The sequence below is a fragment of the Pseudopodoces humilis genome, chromosome 3 (genome assembly GCF_049639895.1).
Source record: "Pseudopodoces humilis isolate 2021_Gansu_Grassland_sample_001 chromosome 3, ASM4963989v1, whole genome shotgun sequence".
NCBI lineage: Eukaryota > Metazoa > Chordata > Aves > Passeriformes > Paridae > Pseudopodoces > Pseudopodoces humilis.
In genome coordinates this window covers 107,242,695-107,262,185 of record NC_142202.1, presented here as the reverse complement: position 1 = coordinate 107,262,185, position 19,491 = coordinate 107,242,695, and the positions used below count along the sequence as shown (strand labels likewise).

General features: G+C 39.3%; 1 protein-coding gene across 2 annotated transcripts in view; it reads left to right on the top strand.

Moving 5' to 3' along the window:
• ITSN2 (intersectin 2) overlaps window positions 1-19,491 on the top strand; it is a 79,988-nt gene that overhangs the window by 48,441 nt on the left and 12,056 nt on the right. For both annotated transcript variants that reach the window (XM_088053714.1, XM_088053713.1), the window contains 12 exons: window positions 120-256; window positions 1,394-1,839; window positions 3,004-3,125; window positions 4,862-5,037; window positions 5,316-5,460; window positions 5,880-6,085; window positions 6,908-6,972; window positions 7,621-7,787; window positions 8,074-8,119; window positions 8,306-8,427; window positions 9,221-9,317; window positions 10,142-10,333. In XM_088053714.1, coding sequence (XP_087909840.1) covers window positions 120-256; window positions 1,394-1,839; window positions 3,004-3,125; window positions 4,862-5,037; window positions 5,316-5,460; window positions 5,880-6,085; window positions 6,908-6,972; window positions 7,621-7,787; window positions 8,074-8,119; window positions 8,306-8,427; window positions 9,221-9,317; window positions 10,142-10,333 — 1,921 coding nt within the window. The remainder of the gene's footprint in view (window positions 1-119; window positions 257-1,393; window positions 1,840-3,003; window positions 3,126-4,861; window positions 5,038-5,315; window positions 5,461-5,879; window positions 6,086-6,907; window positions 6,973-7,620; window positions 7,788-8,073; window positions 8,120-8,305; window positions 8,428-9,220; window positions 9,318-10,141; window positions 10,334-19,491) is intronic.

Sequence of the window (19,491 nt, the reverse complement as noted above, 5' to 3'; positions counted from 1 at the left end):
ACTTAATATTACTTTGGCCATTTGCATTAAAGCCTGGTTGAAAAAGCATTAAATGCCTGGATGCTTTTCTCAAAGACTGGCTTTATTCCCTTTTATATATTCCACTGTTCCCTCCCTAGGACCTGAGGGAAAGTTACAGCACACAGCAATTAGCCTTGGAGCAACTCCACAGGATCAAACAGGACAAAATAAGAGAGGTACAAAAAGGAAGAGCTGAACTTGCACAGAAGAAGCGACTGGAAGATGAGGCTGCAAGGTAACCATGGCTGAGTGTATCAGTGCTGCAGTTATTAGAACAATGCTGTTGTGACTTTTAAGATAAGATATGTATTTTTAATGTAAAAGTACATCCTATTGGTTGCCTTAGGGGAAGCATTTTATGTAAAGTACCACTCCTGTAAGCAGGATTGAATTTGAGATTTTCAATGATTTATATTTGATTTGACTAAAGAAACAGAGCTGGTGACCTTGTAGTGTTTCATGGGCTTTGCTCATGACACCACTTTTCTGCGTGTGATGAAGTTCCATAACATTTGTGACAGTCTGTTTAAGAGAACCATGTGCCATATATGTGGTGATAGCCTGTTAATTTTTTGGTTGGACACAGCTGTGTGATGGAGTAACAGCATCACTGCACAGCTCCTATTGCATCCTGCCATGTGCTTGGAAACACTAAAATGCCCGTCAGAGGAGTGGATGTCCTAGAGGGAATTGATGAAAAGGTCTCATCTAGACATTTTTAAGAAGATGGCCCAAAGGGTTAGATCCTCCCTCTTCAGCAGAAAGGTCTTGACAGCTAAAATATTGTGTTGAATTGGATACTAACTTTTTTAGACAGCTGAGGCACAGGATAACATCTGAATAGTTACAGAGAATACAGTTGGGTTTCCAGATCCTGTCTGCTGCATTGTGGTCCTGGCAGGGATAAGCACATTGGATAGATTGCAACTGCTGAAGGCAAAAATACCAAGCTGCCAAGATCAGTACACAAAGGCTATTTTTATGTATGTACCTAAGGGAAATTAATCTGTTTGGCAGTCCTTGATTCCAGTCAGGAGATCTGGATACTGCCTTCCTGGAGAGCTTAAATCCAGCTTGGCTCAATTATTAGATCAGTTCTTGCTGATTAGGATGCAGGAGGGCAGAAGTGCTCCTGAAGGCACTGCACAGGTGATGGATTAAAATTCAAGATTTTTAATCCATTTGTTATTTTTATGTGGAATACACTGGCACCCATGTTAAGCTGTGGTCTGTGGCAGAGCTCATGACCCTGAGAGCAGAGTGGTCAAAGTCATAAGCTCAGTTTTACTGACAAGTGTCACTGTTTACTGTAGGAACACAATCTCATTCATTTTTATATCGATGTTCTCTTAACCTCTCTCCTTTTCTCCAGGAAAGCAAAACGGGAGAAGGAGAACCGATGGCAGGAAAATATCCGAAGGGAAGAGGAAGAGAAAAAGAAGCGACTGGAGGAAGAACGAATGCAGGAAAAAGTCCAGGAAAAGCTGAAAGCTGAAGAAGCCGCTGCCATGATGAGAGAGAGGGAAAACAAAAAACAGCTTCTTGCAGAGGAGGAGAAAAACAGACAAGCCACGATCTTGAGGGACGTGGAACAACAAAGGCAGAAGCAACTGGAAGAAGATAAAAGAAAGCAAGAACAAATAGCAAAAGAAGCTGAGGAGAGGCGCAAGCAGAACGAGGAGATAAAAAAGATAAAAGAAGCAACCAACTTTCAAGAGGTGGATAAACACACTTCTAAAATAAACATAAATGAAAAGTTTGCAGATCTGTTGAAGCCAACAGAGGGGAAAAGTCTTAAGCCACCCTGGAAAAATGAAGGTAATCTCAAAATCATTAGACTTTTGGATTTTTACTTTCCTGAGTGTTATTTTACTCTTCAGGTATACTGCTGTTGATGTGACTCTAAGGCAAGAAGTCTGCCAAAGATACAATTAAAAAAAACCCAAACTAGTAATGTTTCATGTCTTTTGTCAGTTACAAATGATCCTATAAGCGTAAGTTACTTCTGTCAGTTTTCATCACCTATGACTCTGATGACAAATCTTCCAGTGATCATGGTCAACAAATAGCAGTTTCTGGGAACAGTAATATTTTAGGCTTTTCCTAGGGCTTGCACTTTCTGTCATTAAAATGGAATGCTAATACAGAGGGTGTTTGCTCATTGATGAGAGATGGGCAGAAAAGTGATTTATTAACAGTAAAATGTAGTTTATTTTTGCATTACTCAATGCCTCAGATAAAAACAGATAAGAACTGAATGACTAGACCTAACTCTAGCTGTGGGACTTGGAAAAAAGTGCTTTAACAGTATTTTCTCTGAAGACACATTTGATTTCATCCTTCATTAGTTCTTGTCAAATTTTATTAACCACTTTTCTCACTGAGATCAGCAAGGATCAAATTAGAACAGGGCTGAAAGATACTTGCACACCTCAGCTAAACCTTGTAAAACATTCCCTGTTTGCAACATCAGTCACTGACTTGGAGAACAGATATGCAAAGAAAATGGAAGTTGTGCTATTTTACTATTTCAGGTTTCTAAATAAAATTTTCATGCACACTGCTGAACACTTACTGTTGCAACAGTGGGATCTTTTCAGCTTGGAACATTATAGTGGTGTTAGGAGGCTTTATTAAAGCACTGGCTTAGCCAGAGCACTGTGGCAAGGAAAGAGGAGAAGATAAAAATGTCATTTTTAATGATGTCTAGTGGAAGGCGTCCCTGCCCATGGCAGGGGGGTGGAACCAGATGACCTTTAAGGTCTCTTCCAGCCCAACCCATTCTATGTTTCTGTGATTTTTTCACTGCAGAAGTCAATGCATTTTGTTGTCTCAATTATATTTCCATGATTGGTGTGTTAAACTGATACCCTGGTGATCTCAGTGTCTCATATTCCTACCAGTTGCTCAGAATGATGGGGCTCCAACTGAGTGCTTGTCTCTCAGCTGTGTCACAGTGGTCACTGGTTTCTTACCTTCCAGGCAATGCAGTTGGTGCTGCAGAGTCGAGGAATTCCATTGCTTTGGTAAATTACAGAGCTTTGTATCCATTTGAGGCAAGGAACCATGATGAGATGAGCTTTAATACTGGAGATGTAATTCAGGTAAGATTTGCTATTACATTTAACTTGCAAAAATTAACCCTTTTCTCTAGCCTTGAGATGCACTAATTCTTAAGGGTCAGAAGCATTGCACTGATGTATTTTAAGGTTTACTCAAAATTTAAATTGGATTGCTGATTTCTTTTTTTTTTAAAAAAAACAGGTGAAATTAGGATTGGTTGAGCCAAAATATTTCTCTGAGTTTTAAACATCCTAATATGTGACAGTCTCTTTAAATACAAGAGCAGTGAATGCTAAACATAAACTTTCTAAAGTTAGTAGATCAGAAACAATGTAGTTGTTGCAGTTCATTGCGCACTTACAAGCTGGCTTCTGAGTGTTTGCTTGAAATACGAGCTTAGTAAATATAGATATGAATTATTTATTCAAGGCATTTGAATTAAAATTAAATTAGTTATTTAACAAGTAGATGTGAAAGGTTCTTTTGAATCTTAATACTGTTTTCCAGTGTATTCTTAACAGAGATTTCTGCCTGTCTGAGCAACCTGATCTGGTGGGAAGGTGTCCCTGCCCCTGGCAGAGGGGGTGGAACCAGGTGATCTTTAAGATCCCTTTCAACCCAAACCATCAGTGAATCTGTGATTCATTCTGACTGTTCCTTTATCAATCCTTTCTCAGGCAGACACTTAATTTATTCTGTGTCCATTTATTGTAGCGATTTTCTGAACTTGCTGTCTATAATATTACAGCAGGACCATAAGATTGGAAATGCCTTGTGGCATCTCAGTTGAAATCTGTGTTATTTCATGTATATTAGTTAATAGCACTTGTTTGAAAGTCTTTGCCTGCAGGTGAATGTGTGAAAACTGATACACAAGCATGGTAATACAGTTTCTCATGTATAAGTATGTGTGGTTCCTCATTCAGACTGTAAGTGATACAAGTAGGTGATAAGGAAGAATTTATAAAGCAATGTGGTACAAAATACTAAAACACTTGACTAAATTAGCTTTCAGTTTGACAGTGTTAAAGCATTTATTTGCATTTTCATACCAATGAACCATGGAAGAAGGAACAAGAGGAGTAGGTTTTGCTTTGACTTCCCTCTCAGCTGTAATTGTATCATTTAATTGCTGATAACTGATTTCAGAAATAGGCTAACAGCTGCCACCTCCTCCTCCTCTTGCATCCCAAACCCCAGCAAAGCTAACCAGCTGATAGTTTTTGATGGGCTGCTAATTTTTAGCCAATTTTCACTAACTGGCTAATTTGCAGCATAATGGAAGCTTCAGTATTGCTGTGAATGTTTAAGGATTCTCTATACTTAATCACATAGTAAATAACAGAATTTTTGGATATGTTTTGGATGCAGTCAGCTGACAGAGTTAATTATATCTGCGAGCAGAACAGGAGCAGTTGTTTCCTGCTCTGCTGGGCTCACCAGCCCCTGCCTCTTGGCTGCACATTCAGCAGAATCCAGCACAAGGCACCAGCATTTTTGGCAGACAGGAGTGGCTCAGAGGCACTGCATGATCCCCATGTGTATGTTTGAAGGGCTCTGAGGTCTGTCTGTACTGGTTTTGTCTGAAACCAGTGCAGCTGCATCATCACAGGGCAAAATCAGCTCAGCTCTGCCAGGGCAGAGTGAAAATGCTGATCCTGGTGTTCAGGTCAGGCCCTGTTCAGGTCAGAGAGCCAGCAGGTGCTGACACATCAGGTACCTTGCTTGTTTCATGCTGCTAATAATGTTTCCTTTGTATTTCTCCTCCTGTCCATAGGTTGATGAAAAAACTGTGGGAGAGCCTGGTTGGCTTTATGGGAGTTTTCAAGGACATTTTGGTTGGTTTCCGTGCAATTATGTAGAAAAAATACCAGAAGGAGAAAAAGCTTTATCTCCTAAGAAAGCCTTACTTCCTCCTACAGTATCTTTATCTACTACCTCAGCTGCTTCAGAGTGAGTTATGCTTGTGTTTGAATTGCTTTTTCTAAATTTAGCTAGCACATAATGTGCTGTACAGTTTCACTTGATGTTTGTTTTGAAAATACAAAGGCAGAAAACTTATTGAAGAACCTTCTTAAAAGTCTTAGCTTGGAAAATTTAAGTATTTGATAGTCTGCTTTGCATTATATTGAATATCAGTTTTATAGATGTTAAAAAAATATTTCTCAGCTTGAGGAACTTTCTAAATAAAAGTTGTAATTTGATGAATATGCCTTGTGTTCAATTTGCAGACCACTTTCACCAAGTAAATCTGCAGAAGAATCTGATTACCAAAATATCCCCTTTTCCAGCCTGAATGTTAACACAGCCTGGCAGCAGAAATCAGCTTTTACTCGCACTGTTTCCCCTGGATCTGTTTCACCCATTCATGGACAGGTACCCTGTGCAGAACTTGCTGTATTTCAGATTCATGTTAATGAAAATGATTTTAAAAAAACAGAACACCACACAACTTTGTTAATGCTGGGTGCACTGAACAGGTTGGATGATAAAGAGGCTCTTCTAAATATTCTACTAGTGTGCATTGATAGAATTCCATATATTTCCAGGGACCACTGAGCAAGAATACTCACCTTTCGTAATTCTAAAAGCAGTTTCACCTATAATTAGGTGCAGAAGATATTCCTAACAAATAAGAAACTGAATTGCATGTGTGCATTGATGTAAACAAAGTTATTCAGCCATCACTCAGGAATGAAGTTGCTTAAACTTGAATAAAAGATACACCAGTGTTTGTTTTTAACAACTGAACCAGTTTGGCAGTGTTGTCAACCAACATCACTCCTGTCTTACAGGGGCAGCCTGTAGAGAACCTAAAAGCACAAGCACTTTGCTCTTGGACTGCAAAAAAAGATAACCACTTGAATTTTTCAAAGAATGACATCATCACTGTCCTGGAGCAGCAGGAGAACTGGTGGTTTGGAGAGGTACATGGAGGAAGGGGTTGGTTTCCAAAGTCCTATGTCAAGCTCTTACCTGGGAGTGAAACCAAGAAAGAGGAGTAAGTGTGACTTTTGTTGTTGTTTTATTCAGCAGTTTGCAAAAAGAGGTGGTTTAGAATGCAAAATTCTTGCAGTTGCTTTAGTGTGCAGAACATAAATGGCATTTAGAATTTACACTGTGTCATTTTAGGCTTTTATTATTTTATTTTGGCAAGCCAAGTAATGTTTGGCTCACTGCTGTGTAGCTATGGACAGTCTTGGTAGGCTGAGTGCTGTGAAACATCAGTGGTGTTTGATTATTCATCAAATGCCAGACTTTTTGTTCATTACCAAGTCTCCTCTCTTGCAGTGCAGTTGCATTCTGCCTCTAAAGGTGCCAATTTTTAAGTGATCAGAACTAATTGTAAGTGCTGCAGAGAGCAGTTGTGTGTTTTTCTTCACTTGAAAAGATCATTATGCCTGTTCTGATGCTCCATGGTAACTGTTCAGGTAAAGTCTGGTTACTGCTGGGATGGCTGCACCACTGTGTGTAAGTTGTTCTGTTCATGCATTCTGCTAAAACTTCTTAGAAATTCTTTATAATAAGAGAATTTAGTTAAAGTCTTTAATTTACTTCTTTTGAATAACATAATTTGTGAATATATCTCTTCCCTTTTATCACGATATTTTTTTTAAGTGGTGTGCTCTTGATTGCCATAAATATATTAAATATGAGTAATACTTGGCACTGTTTGATAGTCAGGGTAGTCTTTGCAGTTAATTCAGAGTCAGTACCAGCTCTGATAGAACCAAAGTGATCTTAATCTCATGTGAATTGAGAGATTTGCTCTTGATCAGCCTCTTGGTAACACAAACCTTATTTTTTTTCCTTCTTTCTGCAGACCAGAAGCTATTTATGCAGCTGTAAACAAAAGGCCTAATACCCAGAGTTACCCAGCAGGAGAGGGTAAGACAGCACGAAAAATGCCAACTAATGTACAGTCTGGTTCTGCTTACTGACTTGTAAATATAGTTCAGTTTGTGAGGAGTTTCTGAGCAGCACTTTGAGTACTTGTCCAAAAGACACAGTGCAAATGTTCAGCTGTTGATACAAGAGTTTTAAAATAGGAGCTTAAGGTTATAAGTAATTTGGGTTTAGCATAGGCCTAGGTTCTGTTATTAAGATTTCTACTAGAGCATGAATAATATTTCTGAAAACTCATAAGCAGAGTTCTCTTCCTGCTGTTCTCTACTGTGTTATATTGCTCTGTAAAGACATGAGAAAGTATTTTTAATCTCCTGAATGTGGATCATTCTTTTACAGTCAGTAAGGAGTTAGAAAACAAGTATTATTGGAGAAAAATTTCTTGTGTATGTCCATGCTTCCCCAATTATATTTTAATTGCACTTGTGCTTTTTCATTACAAAGTTGTATACCTGCAAGAGTAAATGGGATTACAGTCAAGCAGGTAGACAGGTCAGTTCAGACTTGTGAAGGTATGTTATGAACATAACTCCTGTTATGAACACACTGGAGAATGCTGATATCCCTTTATCTGCATCTGATGTTCCTTTATGCCCATCTGAAGCTGTTCTCTGTGTGCTCTTTGCACAGAGTATGTTGCCCTCTACCCGTACTCAAGCTCTGAGCCTGGTGATTTGACATTCATGGAAGGTGAGGAGATCCTGGTGACCCAGAAGGAAGGGGAGTGGTGGACTGGGAGCATCGATAACAGAACTGGAATCTTCCCCTCCAATTACGTCAGACCAAAAGATCCAGATGTGAGTTCATATTCTGAGAATTAACACACAGTATTTTCTCTCAGTTTTATTCCATTGGCACCCAGCTCTTAGGGATTTTGAGCAGAGATAAATGTGCTTGACAGAAAAGAGAATCCTTAGCTTGAGTGTTAAATCAGAGCTGTAGCCAGTGTCACACTGCCTCTCTTTCTGTACAGGATGATGTTTTGTTAAATAAGGGTTTTAAGTTAAAATCTCCATGTGCTTTTTGTGCAAACTGTACTGGTTTTATTGGACATTAAAGGTGGTTGTTGTTTTGTCTTTGTAGGCTTCTAGCTATGCTGGCAAAACTGGAACAATAAATAAGAAACCCGGTAAGTGTGTGATAAGCTTTTAACATTTAAGGCTGTTTTGTAAGTAACTCTGAGCATTTAGGTTCATAGCAGTTTTTTAATGGTGGCTGATGTTCTTAGCTGCAAGTTGTGTACCAGGATACTTCTGTGGATCCAGCTCTTACTACAGTGAAAAAATAACAAATGAAATTACTGTTTTCTTTCCAGAAATCGCTCAGGTTACTACTGCCTACGCTGCATCAGGAACTGAACAGCTCAGTCTCGCTCCAGGACAGCTGATACTTATTTTGAAGAAAAATGCCAGTGGATGGTGGCAAGGAGAGTTGCAGGTAGTGATTCAAGGAGGAATAATTGTGACTTCATGAATGGCAAGGAGGTGCTCTTGGGTTTAATTAAAAAAAAAAAACAACTAAGTAAAGAGTTATATAAAAGCTGGTCAGAAAGTTATTTTCATCTTGTATAAACCAAAGGGGAAGAAAAGCTGTGTGGTAGATGTTTTTTGTTTGTTACTTGGTTGGTTGGCTTTTTTAAATGTTGGGTTGCTGGGGATTTTATGGTTTTTTTAGAGTCGATTTTCTTGGTCACATAAAACAGTAGAACTGTCAATTAACATGTGGGAGGAGGAAGAGACAAGTTGACAGTTATTTAATTGGTTAGGATTTAATTGGTGAAACATTAAAGCTATTCTAATGAAAGAACAGGTGGGTTTGGAAGCTGGAGTTGGAAGCTTATTTAATGCAAAGGTGCTGTTCCCACTTCTTTCCCTTGCCCACCTAGATTTAAGAATGTCCTGTAATAGTGCTCTTGATCTCATTAGAGACTGGATATGATGCACAGGTAGAATAGTCATAGAACAAATTTTCAGCCCTATAATTGAGTTGTACTCTGAAATCTCACTTAAAATTTTTGGATGAACATATTAGGGTGCAGCTTTATCTGAACTGCATTTTTCTATGCTTTCGTCAGATTTTTGTCTTTTGAGATTCATTTAGTAACTGTATAAAAGCCCCTGACTTCTTGTCTTTTGTTTGCAAAACTCTGTGACATATTTGTTTCATTTTTTTCCAGTCTATGGACTATTCAGTTTTTCAGTTGTGTAATAACCATTATAAACATTTGCAGGCAAGAGGGAAAAAGAGACAGAAGGGATGGTTCCCTGCCAGCCATGTGAAACTGCTGGGTCCAAGCAGTGAAAGAACCACATCAGCTGCTCCCTCAGGTGAAAAAAAGACTTTGTATTTCATTTAGAATTTTATGTAACTATTTCAATTGTTCATGTATCCATGAGGTTCAGCATCCATCTTCTGGGGTTTTTAATTTTGATGGTTGCTCTGAAGAGCTGTACTCTTCTCATCTGGAAACTCCATGTTTCCAAGTGCTAGCAAAAATCTTAGCGAGAGCTAGCGAGCATTGGCAAACCACGTGGAATTACATGCACTGCTCCTTAAAAAGAGGGAGACTAAGCAAATTTTCAGGTTATTTCTAGGTTTTTTCATTTGAATGGTTGGGTACAAATGAGGTTATTTCATAGAAGAGAAGCTTTTTTGCTTCTGTGTGCTTAAATTATGCTGTTCTCCACAGCTATGAGTTGCTTATACAATAATTTCCTGGGTTTTACTGGAGAAAACTTCCCTGTTACTAAAGCAGCGACCCAGGATTAGCTAACGCACATTTCCTCTTCCTCTGCCACATTTTCCCCACAAGTGTCTGCAGTAAGATAATCAAACTCACTCTCTTTTCAGCCAGCAAAAGGGAGAAGCATACTTGATTACATTTTAAAGTGTTTAGAAGGCCAGTAGATGCAGTCCATTCATTATAAAAGTTCACAGATATATAAAGTGAAAATAAGAATTACTGGCTGGCACAATTTTAAAAAAGTAAAAGAAAAGGGAAGACAATTCTGTATCAAGATAAAATCATGTGGCATTTTTCTTACGCAACAGTGCATGTGAAATGGTTGTTTTTTCCCTGTGATTTTGTAAAACCCTGAGAAAACCGTTTTAATACTGGTCTAACTCCATTCTACTCTTCTTTCCTTCACAGTGTGCCAGGTGATAGCCATGTACGATTACACGGCAAACAATGAGGACGAGCTCAGTTTCTCCAAGGGGCAGCTGATTAATGTGCTGAACAAAGATGATGCTGACTGGTGGCAAGGAGAAATCAATGGTGTGACAGGTCTCTTCCCCTCAAACTACGTGAAGATGACCACAGATTCCGATCCAAGTCAGCAATGTAAGCAACTTTTATTTTTGATTAATTTTGTTACTTTGTTTCAAATGTGCATTGATGTTCTTCTTGGTGCTTGGAATTTGGAGTTCCAGGCATAAGCTGAATTTATTACTTCTTCAAGTACTCTTTCTTTAAATACTTTATTATAGTACAAGGTATTTTAAACCATTTTCTAGTTAACCTAAAAGCAACCAGCACATTACCAATCAGCCAGTGTAGGATAGCAAGAGTGCTGTAGGGTGAGCTAAAAATACTGGATTTGGTGGGAGTTTTCCTTCCAACAGGATGCTGATAACTAACATGGACTGGGAAGCAGTGCAAGCACACTGCAATTACAGAACTTGCTCAAGTTTTGTAAAATAAAGTGCTGTAGTAATTTTAACACAGGTATCAGTTAAGTAAAAATACCCATAAAAAGGATAGGAAAAAGATTTTGGCATTAGCAAGTGGTCTGTCCTGTTACAAATATGCTTGTTCTGCTGTCATCCAGTCCAGAGAAACAAGATATATATCAGGACATAGGTTGGGGTGAAAATTACCAGCAGCAGAGGCTGAGAACTGAATCCTAAACTGTACACCTGACAGTCAGCATCTTCTCTGCCTTCTGCATATCAACACAGTAAAGGTTTCTGGTGTCCCCTACACACACCCTGTTTTTTGGCCCCTGTCCCCAAAGAAAATCCTCTCCCAAGAGAAATTTAGCACAATTTTCACTTCCTCAGCTTTTCATCCTGTGATTAAACCAACTTTTACATCAGCCCAGTAGGTTTGGGAAAATACCATGATGCCAGAGCTGCTCCTCTGACATGACAGGCCTTGTCCCTTCACTTGCTGTTTTTCTCTAGACAATGTTTGGACTTCTCTTGAGATAAAGACACCCATCTGGAAATCTGGCTGAGCCTCACTCTTATTAGCCTGTAGCTACTGTGGAGAATCAGTCTGCACTTCAGATTTGATCACACAGTTGTGTTCTTACAGAAAAACTCACAAACTCATAATGAAGGTACAGCTTGGATTGGAAAGTTAAAATATTTTCCCTGGGTAGCTTGTTATGGTTGCTGGGCAAAAGAGAGTGTGCACCATTCCTGAGGTTTTCTTTTTAGCTAAATTACTTCTGAGCTCATTTTTGGTAACACATTGTTCTGGTTTTTTTGTTTCAATGCCTCTGGCCAATGTGCTAAGGATGTCAAAAACTTATGCATTTAGATTGAACTTAGAAGTCTTTGATTAGACATAGTTAAATCATTAAAATGGCTCTTTGAAAGCTTTAATTTGTTTTCAAATCTCACTTTTGAAGAAACAGTATAGACTACATCAGATGGGCTATAAAATTAAGATTGTGGCTGAGTATTAAAACTTTCAAATTTTAAAAAATGATAGACGTAACAACTTATCACACTAGGTATGTTGTTATTTCAAGTTAGGTGGTGAATGTGACAAGTGCAGTGTAATCACATAAACCACTGGTTTTCAGCACAAGCTGTGCTAAGACCATGCTGCAATTGGGAGCTTTCTGGATGATGAGTAAGTTTTTCTCATTGTTTGCTGATACATCATTAAGTTTTTCCTCAGATTTCAATGATGTGGAATAAGAGTATTTTCCATCCACATCTAACTGGCTTTTGACAAAGACTAATGATGTGCAGATGTGCACCAGGTCATCTGTACCTGGCCATTAAACTTTTCTCTAAGAACTACTCTATAAAGCAGTTCTACAAAATCCACCTACTGATGAACAAAGAGTATGTTGAATTTATTCTCATTTTTTAAAATTCTCTCAGTATTTCAAATAAGCTAAGTTACACACTAGTTTTCTGCTGGCCTTTGCCACTCTGTTGTGATAGAAGCATTTGGAAACTTGAGGAAAAATCCTGCCTCAAGCCCAAACCCAGTTCAGCTCAGTAGCTCCAGCACAGCACTGTTCAAATACCATTTCCCAGATTTCAGCTGGGCTGCTGCTGCTGGTCAGTTGTGTGAGCAGTAAGCCACTATTCTGTACCTCTTCTGTAATCAGAGGAATGTTTAAATATGTCCTGAATGAACTTCCAAACTTCTTGGGTTTCCTTGCAATATTTTTTTGCTCTTGTTTAAATAGAGTGCAGAAACTGTCACAACTTTTCTTGTAAAATCACTAAGGAATTGTCCCACAGAAATGTTGATGTAGCCCTCTACAGAACAGCTTTAAGATATGACAGACTATAATTTTAAAAATGCATTGTTGCATTTTTAAGAACTGCTGATCTGAGTATTATAATGCCTCTGTTGAATAATAGCAGTTTTGCTGCTGTATTTTCTAGAACAAGTATAATGGTATTGGAAAGGGAAAATGCAAATTTGGTTTACTGAAATAGGTTTGTGGCTTATGAAAATTCTGTTTTTCCCCCAGATACTCCTTTGTATCTGGAGTCTTTTCTGGGAATTATTAGTTGTTGCTATAATGGCAGACTTCCCTAGCAAAGAGGGAGCTGACAAAACCTTTTTTCCTCTTGGTGTAGCTGCACATCCTGGCATAGGACCCCTGCAAGGAAAGAAAAAGAAATACAAAATGACTTCAGGGTATTGTAGGTTTGAGTGTTTCTCTTAAACACGTGGTGGTTGCAGAACACAGGACAGTGGTGTCATGTTCCTGGTGACTGTGGTGGTGGTTAGACTTGCTTCTGTTTTAATGACATTTTTCTAATGTTTGCACAGAAGCCATCATAAATAATAAGTATGGTACTCAGCAGGTTTCAAAATACAGATTTAAAATAAAGAATCAGTCTTCTGTTCTTTGAGTGTTTGCACAACCATGCAAGGTCAGATCTTGTGTGTTGCCAGTACCTGTGTAGTGCCAGGTTCTCTTCCCGTCGGTTCCAAGACATGTGTTAGGGGGGTAGGCATGGTGCTCTGATCACTTCACAGTTCTTCCCAGTGGCCTGGTCTGGAGATAATTTTATTTTGGCCCGTCTTCATCTGCTTTGCATTTGGAAACTTGTTCTCTTATTATTTGTTGGCTTTTTCAATGAGATACCTTTTTAAGTTTGTCATCTTATCCATGGGACCAATGTGAGCTTTGTCCTTTTGTTTTCTTTAGTTGATGTTTTCTCCCCTCAGGTAAACTCAGCCATTAAATCTCAAGGGTCTCATCTTTTCTATGTTACCAGGGTCTGACAAGGACACATCTACCAGGTTCTCTTCCCATTCTTCCCAAGGGATGTTTAAGGTGGGTTAGGTGGGAGAGAAGTGTAAGGAGGGAAGACAGCTGCTCCTGCATACTTGGTTGCCAGGTGTCTTCTAGTGTTACAGATCAGTTCATCCCTCAGATGCTCTTGCTGAGGGCTGGACAGCTCATCCAGGTGGGCACACTTGTGCTCCATGTGCAGAGAGGCTTCTGGTTTATCCTGAGGTGTCTCATCCCATGAGACTCACAGAGCTGAATGTTGTGCCAGTTCCTTCTAATCTATGTGTAGTGACTGTTTTCTGTTCACTCTTTCTGCTTTCCATAGCCCAGCACTGCTGCAGTTCCTCACATGTCAGTCACTCCTTCAGGTGCTCAGGCCTGAGCTCCAGGTTGTTGTTTGTAGTAATATCTCTAGAGCTACCTCATTTTTATCTTCCCCAAACCTTACTTGTAGATGTGACATGTTGGAGACATGATGCAAGTCCTGCAACAAGGATCTGTGTTTCCAGAAAAGCTGATTTCCATGCACAAAAGATCTTTAGTAATTCCTGTCCACACTGTCTGGTGGATGAAGTTGACTCACTTTCAGGGGTGTTGATAGTGGAAAAACAACTTCTGAAGTGACATGCTCATGGCCAGTGCATTTCTGTGTCTGTGTATGGACAACCCATTTTGAAATTCTCTAGTGCTTGCCAAGTAATTTCTCTTTGTGGAGTAACAGTTCATGGTAGCAGTGGCTTTGAGGTATTGCCTGCTCCAGTTCCACATTAATATTTTAACACACGAGGATTAATGATTTATTCTAAGACTTACTCAACAGCTCCAGAATTTTACCTCTTTTACCAAAGATCAAATACAAAATCAATCCCTTACTTCATAGTGACATAGTGACTTTGTATTTCTAAAACTATTTGGTGAATGTCAGTCAGGCTTGATAACACTTCCAGGTTGTAATCCTGGGGTCTGGAATAGTCTCGGAATTGACCACAAGGTGTGTCCCTCTTCAGACCATGTAGCCCTTGGATTCTGAGGGGTGTGGTCCCTCCTGTTCCATAGAGACTAGAGGCAAGATTTTAATTTCTTTCAGGCTCAAGCAGAATTGAACAGATTAGCTTTTATGTGCTGATATTAATAAATTCCAATGAGATTTTTCAAGTTTAGTTTTTATTTGTTTTTCTAATGTCCCAGTAGAAGTTTCTCAGGAGAGATTCTGGTTTTGTTGAAGTCTCAGGGAATTTTGCCATTGCCTCTAAAAAAAAAACTTAGGACTTGACCTTGTGTTGAGTTCACATGACAGAAATTTTCCTTAGGAAGAAACATTTTCTTCAAATGAATGAGCTGCAGGGCTTTTCAGAGTCAGCAATGGCTGGTCACAAGTACTTAAATATGTGTTTATAAATATAAGACAAAGGTGGAAGCTTGTGATGTCTGTTTTCAGAAAGTTGAATGTTCATCATTCCTTTCTGACCTTTTTGGTGTTGTTCTGTCTTTGTCCATAGCATTCATGTTTCACTCTTCAAATTTATGTTCATTTTATCCTTCTTTTTTTTGTTTTTTTTTTTGTTTTTTTTAGGACCCAATGTTGTCTTCCAGTGTGAAAGCACCTCAGAGACCCACTATCCAAGTTTGACTAGTGTGGAGGCAGGGTGGCCAGCCCTGCTCACGTGTCTGACACAATCGTTTTGCTTCGTTTGAACGTTAGATCCAATCAAGAAATTAGGTTTTTGTGGGTTTTCTTCTGATCTACAGTTTCAGTTGATTTGTAAAAGTGGAAAGGATAGTGGGTCTTTGTGTGGCTTTCACTGCTGTTCATTCTTGTTTCCTTTAGTATTTCTTTTGGGATTGATAACCGTAGTCATTAGCATGCATATCAAGCTATTGTTTGCATGGTGGGATTGCAGACACACAAAGACCCACTATTTGCACAGTTTATCTGAGCGGTTTTGAACGGGCACTTGTGTTATTTTAATGTTGTAATGTACATATTTTGCAGAATTAAAATGTTCATTGATTATTGTTCTAATGGACTTGATTTAATCTCTTACATATTGAGCTTTTGAAATTGGCAGCCTTCATGGCTTATCCAGAAACAAACCCTACCTGTCTGCTGCTGATAGTCGCTGTCATTACAAACATGATACAAGATCTAAGGGTTAGATCTGGTACACTCCATCCAGCCTTTTCACACCCTTTTGAATGGGGGAAAGAACTATTAGGTGTAGAGTGGAGGATATTTTAGTTTTTTTTCTTCCTTCACAGTAGTACTATGGCAGAAATTCAGGTTGTTTTGGCTCAGTACATTCTATCCCTAAACAGCCTCCCTCCTTTAAATTCTGATTGTTCATAATTTGCTTTCAGTTCTGGCAAGTGTGCTTAGGTGCTGCAGTAAGTACTTGCACAGCCTCTGTGTGACCAGGCCCTCTCCCTGCCCCTTCTCTTCATTAAATAGTTCATGGTACTGAATTGTCTCTGGCTGTGGTCTGCAGTGACTTTTAAAGTACTGTCTAAAAGCTGCTGCTCCTTCTCCTGGTAAATGGAGCATCAACCTAATAACCTAATAACCTTGCTGAGGAGGTGTTGCCAGGAGAGAGGCACTAAGAAAAAACCTGGAGTGAGGGCAGAGCATTTGGGTTTAGGATGGAACTGTGCTCCTCAGCCCACAGTCCTGACCTGTTGGAAATAAGGTGCAGTTTGAGCTGCCCATGTCTTACTACAACGTTTGGAGGGAAGGAGGAACTTGTAACCTTGATTCCCCTTTAAATAAAAGGATTAATTTGATTCTAGACTACTTCTCTGATTAAATAGTTGTGCTCTTGTAACAACAAGAGAGATCTCTAGACACAGTATTTAATTTAGTTGGTTTCCTGAACTTGGTTATAAAACATCAAAGGTCACTTATGTAATCAGAAATGTTTATGAAACTGCTTGTTTACTATATAGACATATATATATAGACAGATGAATGTTGTGAAGGTACTATCAGGAAAAGGTTAATCCAGTTGCAGAGATTTAAAAGCCTTTTTCCAAAATCCAATGCTATGTATTTAATATCCTTGATCAAATAATGTATATGTGCCCTTTAGTTCAGAGATGTATCTTCTGTGCAATATGGACTACACAATGTGCCTACAGAAATCTACAAATGGATTTTTATTCTGGATGTATTTTGTCTGAACCAGTATTTTGTTAAGAGAATGAAATCATGTTGTAGGCAAATAACGTGCTAGATAATCGAATATTTCAGATAATAATAATTTGAATATTTCAGATGACTTGATTTCCTTCTGAAACCATATTTGAAGTGTTTCTACTAAAATACACTACTCACCCAGAATTGCCTTCTCTGAATTTCAGTCTTGGAAAGCCTGTTTAATACAGGCTGAAATGTGTCATGCTGCACCAGTAGCATCGAGCAGTCACTTACTGTAGTCCAAGAATTAGGTGATTTTCTAAATTATGTAATTTCTAAAATGCAGAAAGGCACTGTTAACCAGTGGGATTTGAGCCACACTGACAATCAACGTTCAGTTTTCTTTGAATGCCAGATTACTACTGATTGTCTTTGAAAAATTAAAAAAACAACTTCACATCCTCACTGAGGTATTTGAGGATATACTTATGTGGAATTTTCCAAAACCAACTGGCATTCTATTCATTTAATTTTTTTTTTAATGCTACGTTTGGAGATTGCAGTACTATTGGCAAAGTTTCACGCAGGTAGCCCTGTGTTGCTGTGTAGGTATGAGCATTGGCAGTTATTGAAACCACTGCCTCTAAGTCTGAACTGACGAGTATTGAAGTGAAGCATTCTGTGCTTTCACAGCTCTTTTCATGTTTCAGTATTAGCTGAGTAGACTTTAAATTCTCTTAAATTTAATAATAAATATAATAATAACACACCTTAATAATGCTGATTGAGAGAGACTTAGTCCCTTCCTTCAGTGTTTATCTCTACTACAGAAGTCTGCCTAGCAGAGCTCCAGGGCAGTTGCCTGAGAGCTCTGCTCCCCTTCACAGTGGTACAGAAAGAGTTGGATACCCACATTAGATCATCCAAAGGAAAGACTATGCCAAGGATTTATTTACAGCAAGATTATTTAAAAATAATATACTGTATTAATGAAGCAGTGTGGCTATTGGAAGTTGCATTTAAGTCCGACTTTTACTTTTAAAAATGCTACTTTTTCTGTGGTTGTGAGCAATCCACCCCTTTGTTAATAAAAGACCATAGAGTTGAGTTCACCTGTTCATCCCAGCCAGTCCAATTACCCTTATTTGGGTGAAAAAAGTTGGCTGTGAAACTAAGGGCAAGGTGGAAAATAGAGTCCTTTGTTGAACTCGTGGTTCCCAGGCAAGAGCTGAGAGTCTAAAAGTTCCCGAGAGCCACACAAGGTTAAAAACTAAACCTGAATGGAACATGGAAAGCAAAATACACTGTTTGCTGTTGCCTGCAGTGTGGTACTTGCTAAATGTTGTTGTGGGCCAGCAGAGAATAGGGGCCCTGGTGTCACTGGGAGTGAGAAGCAAACAGTGCTGTAAATTCACAAGAACGGGTACCAAAACGCTATTTCTGTAACTGTCTGGTTTGCATAATGGACTACCAATCCACAGCAGCCTTTTTGACACAAGCTTAGTTCCTGATCCAGAGCTGGATCCACGCAGGAAGGTCTTGTGCCACCTCTGGGACTAGAGGCAGGGCTGGGAGCATCCAAAGCACCTTTTCCACATGGTTAATGGTGCAGTCAGGAGCAGGTGGCACAAAGCTCCATCAGAAAGTTACACACCAATAACGAAACACCTCCCCCCTGGTCACTGAACATTTCTGTCCTCTCAGTGCTTTGTCAGATCGTATTGCTGTGTGATTCTCCTGGGCAGGGTTGGAAACACCTGTAAATAAGTCTGCTCCTAGGAATGCAGAGACTCTCCTTGGCCTGCAGCAGGAGCTGTGGCAGGGTCGTGCTACTTCAGTGTAATGAACCAATAAAAGTGCTGCGTTCTGGTGTGTGCTGCCTTAAAACCTCTCCTTGTCCTTCCCAAGCTTGAGTGGCACCTGTGGGGACAGTTGTGGAGACACGTGAATGTGGCTGTGCTTAGCATGAGGCAATTGTTCACCTTTGGATTTGAACAAAGTTGTAAGATAACTATGCAAATGTATTTTATTAAAGGGACATATGAAAGGATCTAGTTTGTCTGTTGTGGTTTTTTGTCCATCTACAGAGGATTTTTTTCCCAGCTGAATAGCTTGGAATGAGCATTGTGTCACCTGTGATGGAGTGACTTGATTTTGCTTTTTACCTCTTGAAAATTAATTCATAATTTTCCTCTGTTGTAGCACAGTATCCTGTGTTTACTGATTAGGGGAGATTGGATAAAAGTTTTTATTATTTCTCCCAGGGCCTGATGGAAACTGCCTTTTCCACAGTAGCAGATTTCTTGGATTTGTTCCTTTTGTGGGTTTCAGAGGCTGCTGGCGGCTCCAGGAGTGACAGGAGTGTGTCCCAAGTGCGTTGGCCTTGTGTGTGTCTGCAGAGCTTGTACCTGCCATGGTGGTGTCTCCTGATGCCATCAGCTGCTCTCTGACTGTACTGAAGGGACTGTGCTAATGCCAGCCCCTGGTCCTTAAGGGGACACATGGCCTTTCTATGGCAGGCTGGGAAAATAACCAGGAAAATAACACCCAACCCTTACCTGTTTTTTGCAGCCATGTCAGCTGGCTCCGGAGTCAAACAAACAATTAAAACAAGTAAACAACCCCTCCAAAAAAAAACCCCAACCCTAAACAAACCATTTCCTTTTAAAAACAGTTTGTATACAATCATGAAATCATTAAGGTTGGAAAAGACCTTTAAGATCATCAAGTCAAATCATTAACCTAACAGAAATAAACCACATCCTAAAGTGCCATCTCAATATGCTTTTTTAATATTTCCAGGGATGGTGGTTCCACCACTTCCCTGGGCAGCCTGTTCCAGTGCTTTATAGCCGTTTCCATGAAGAAATT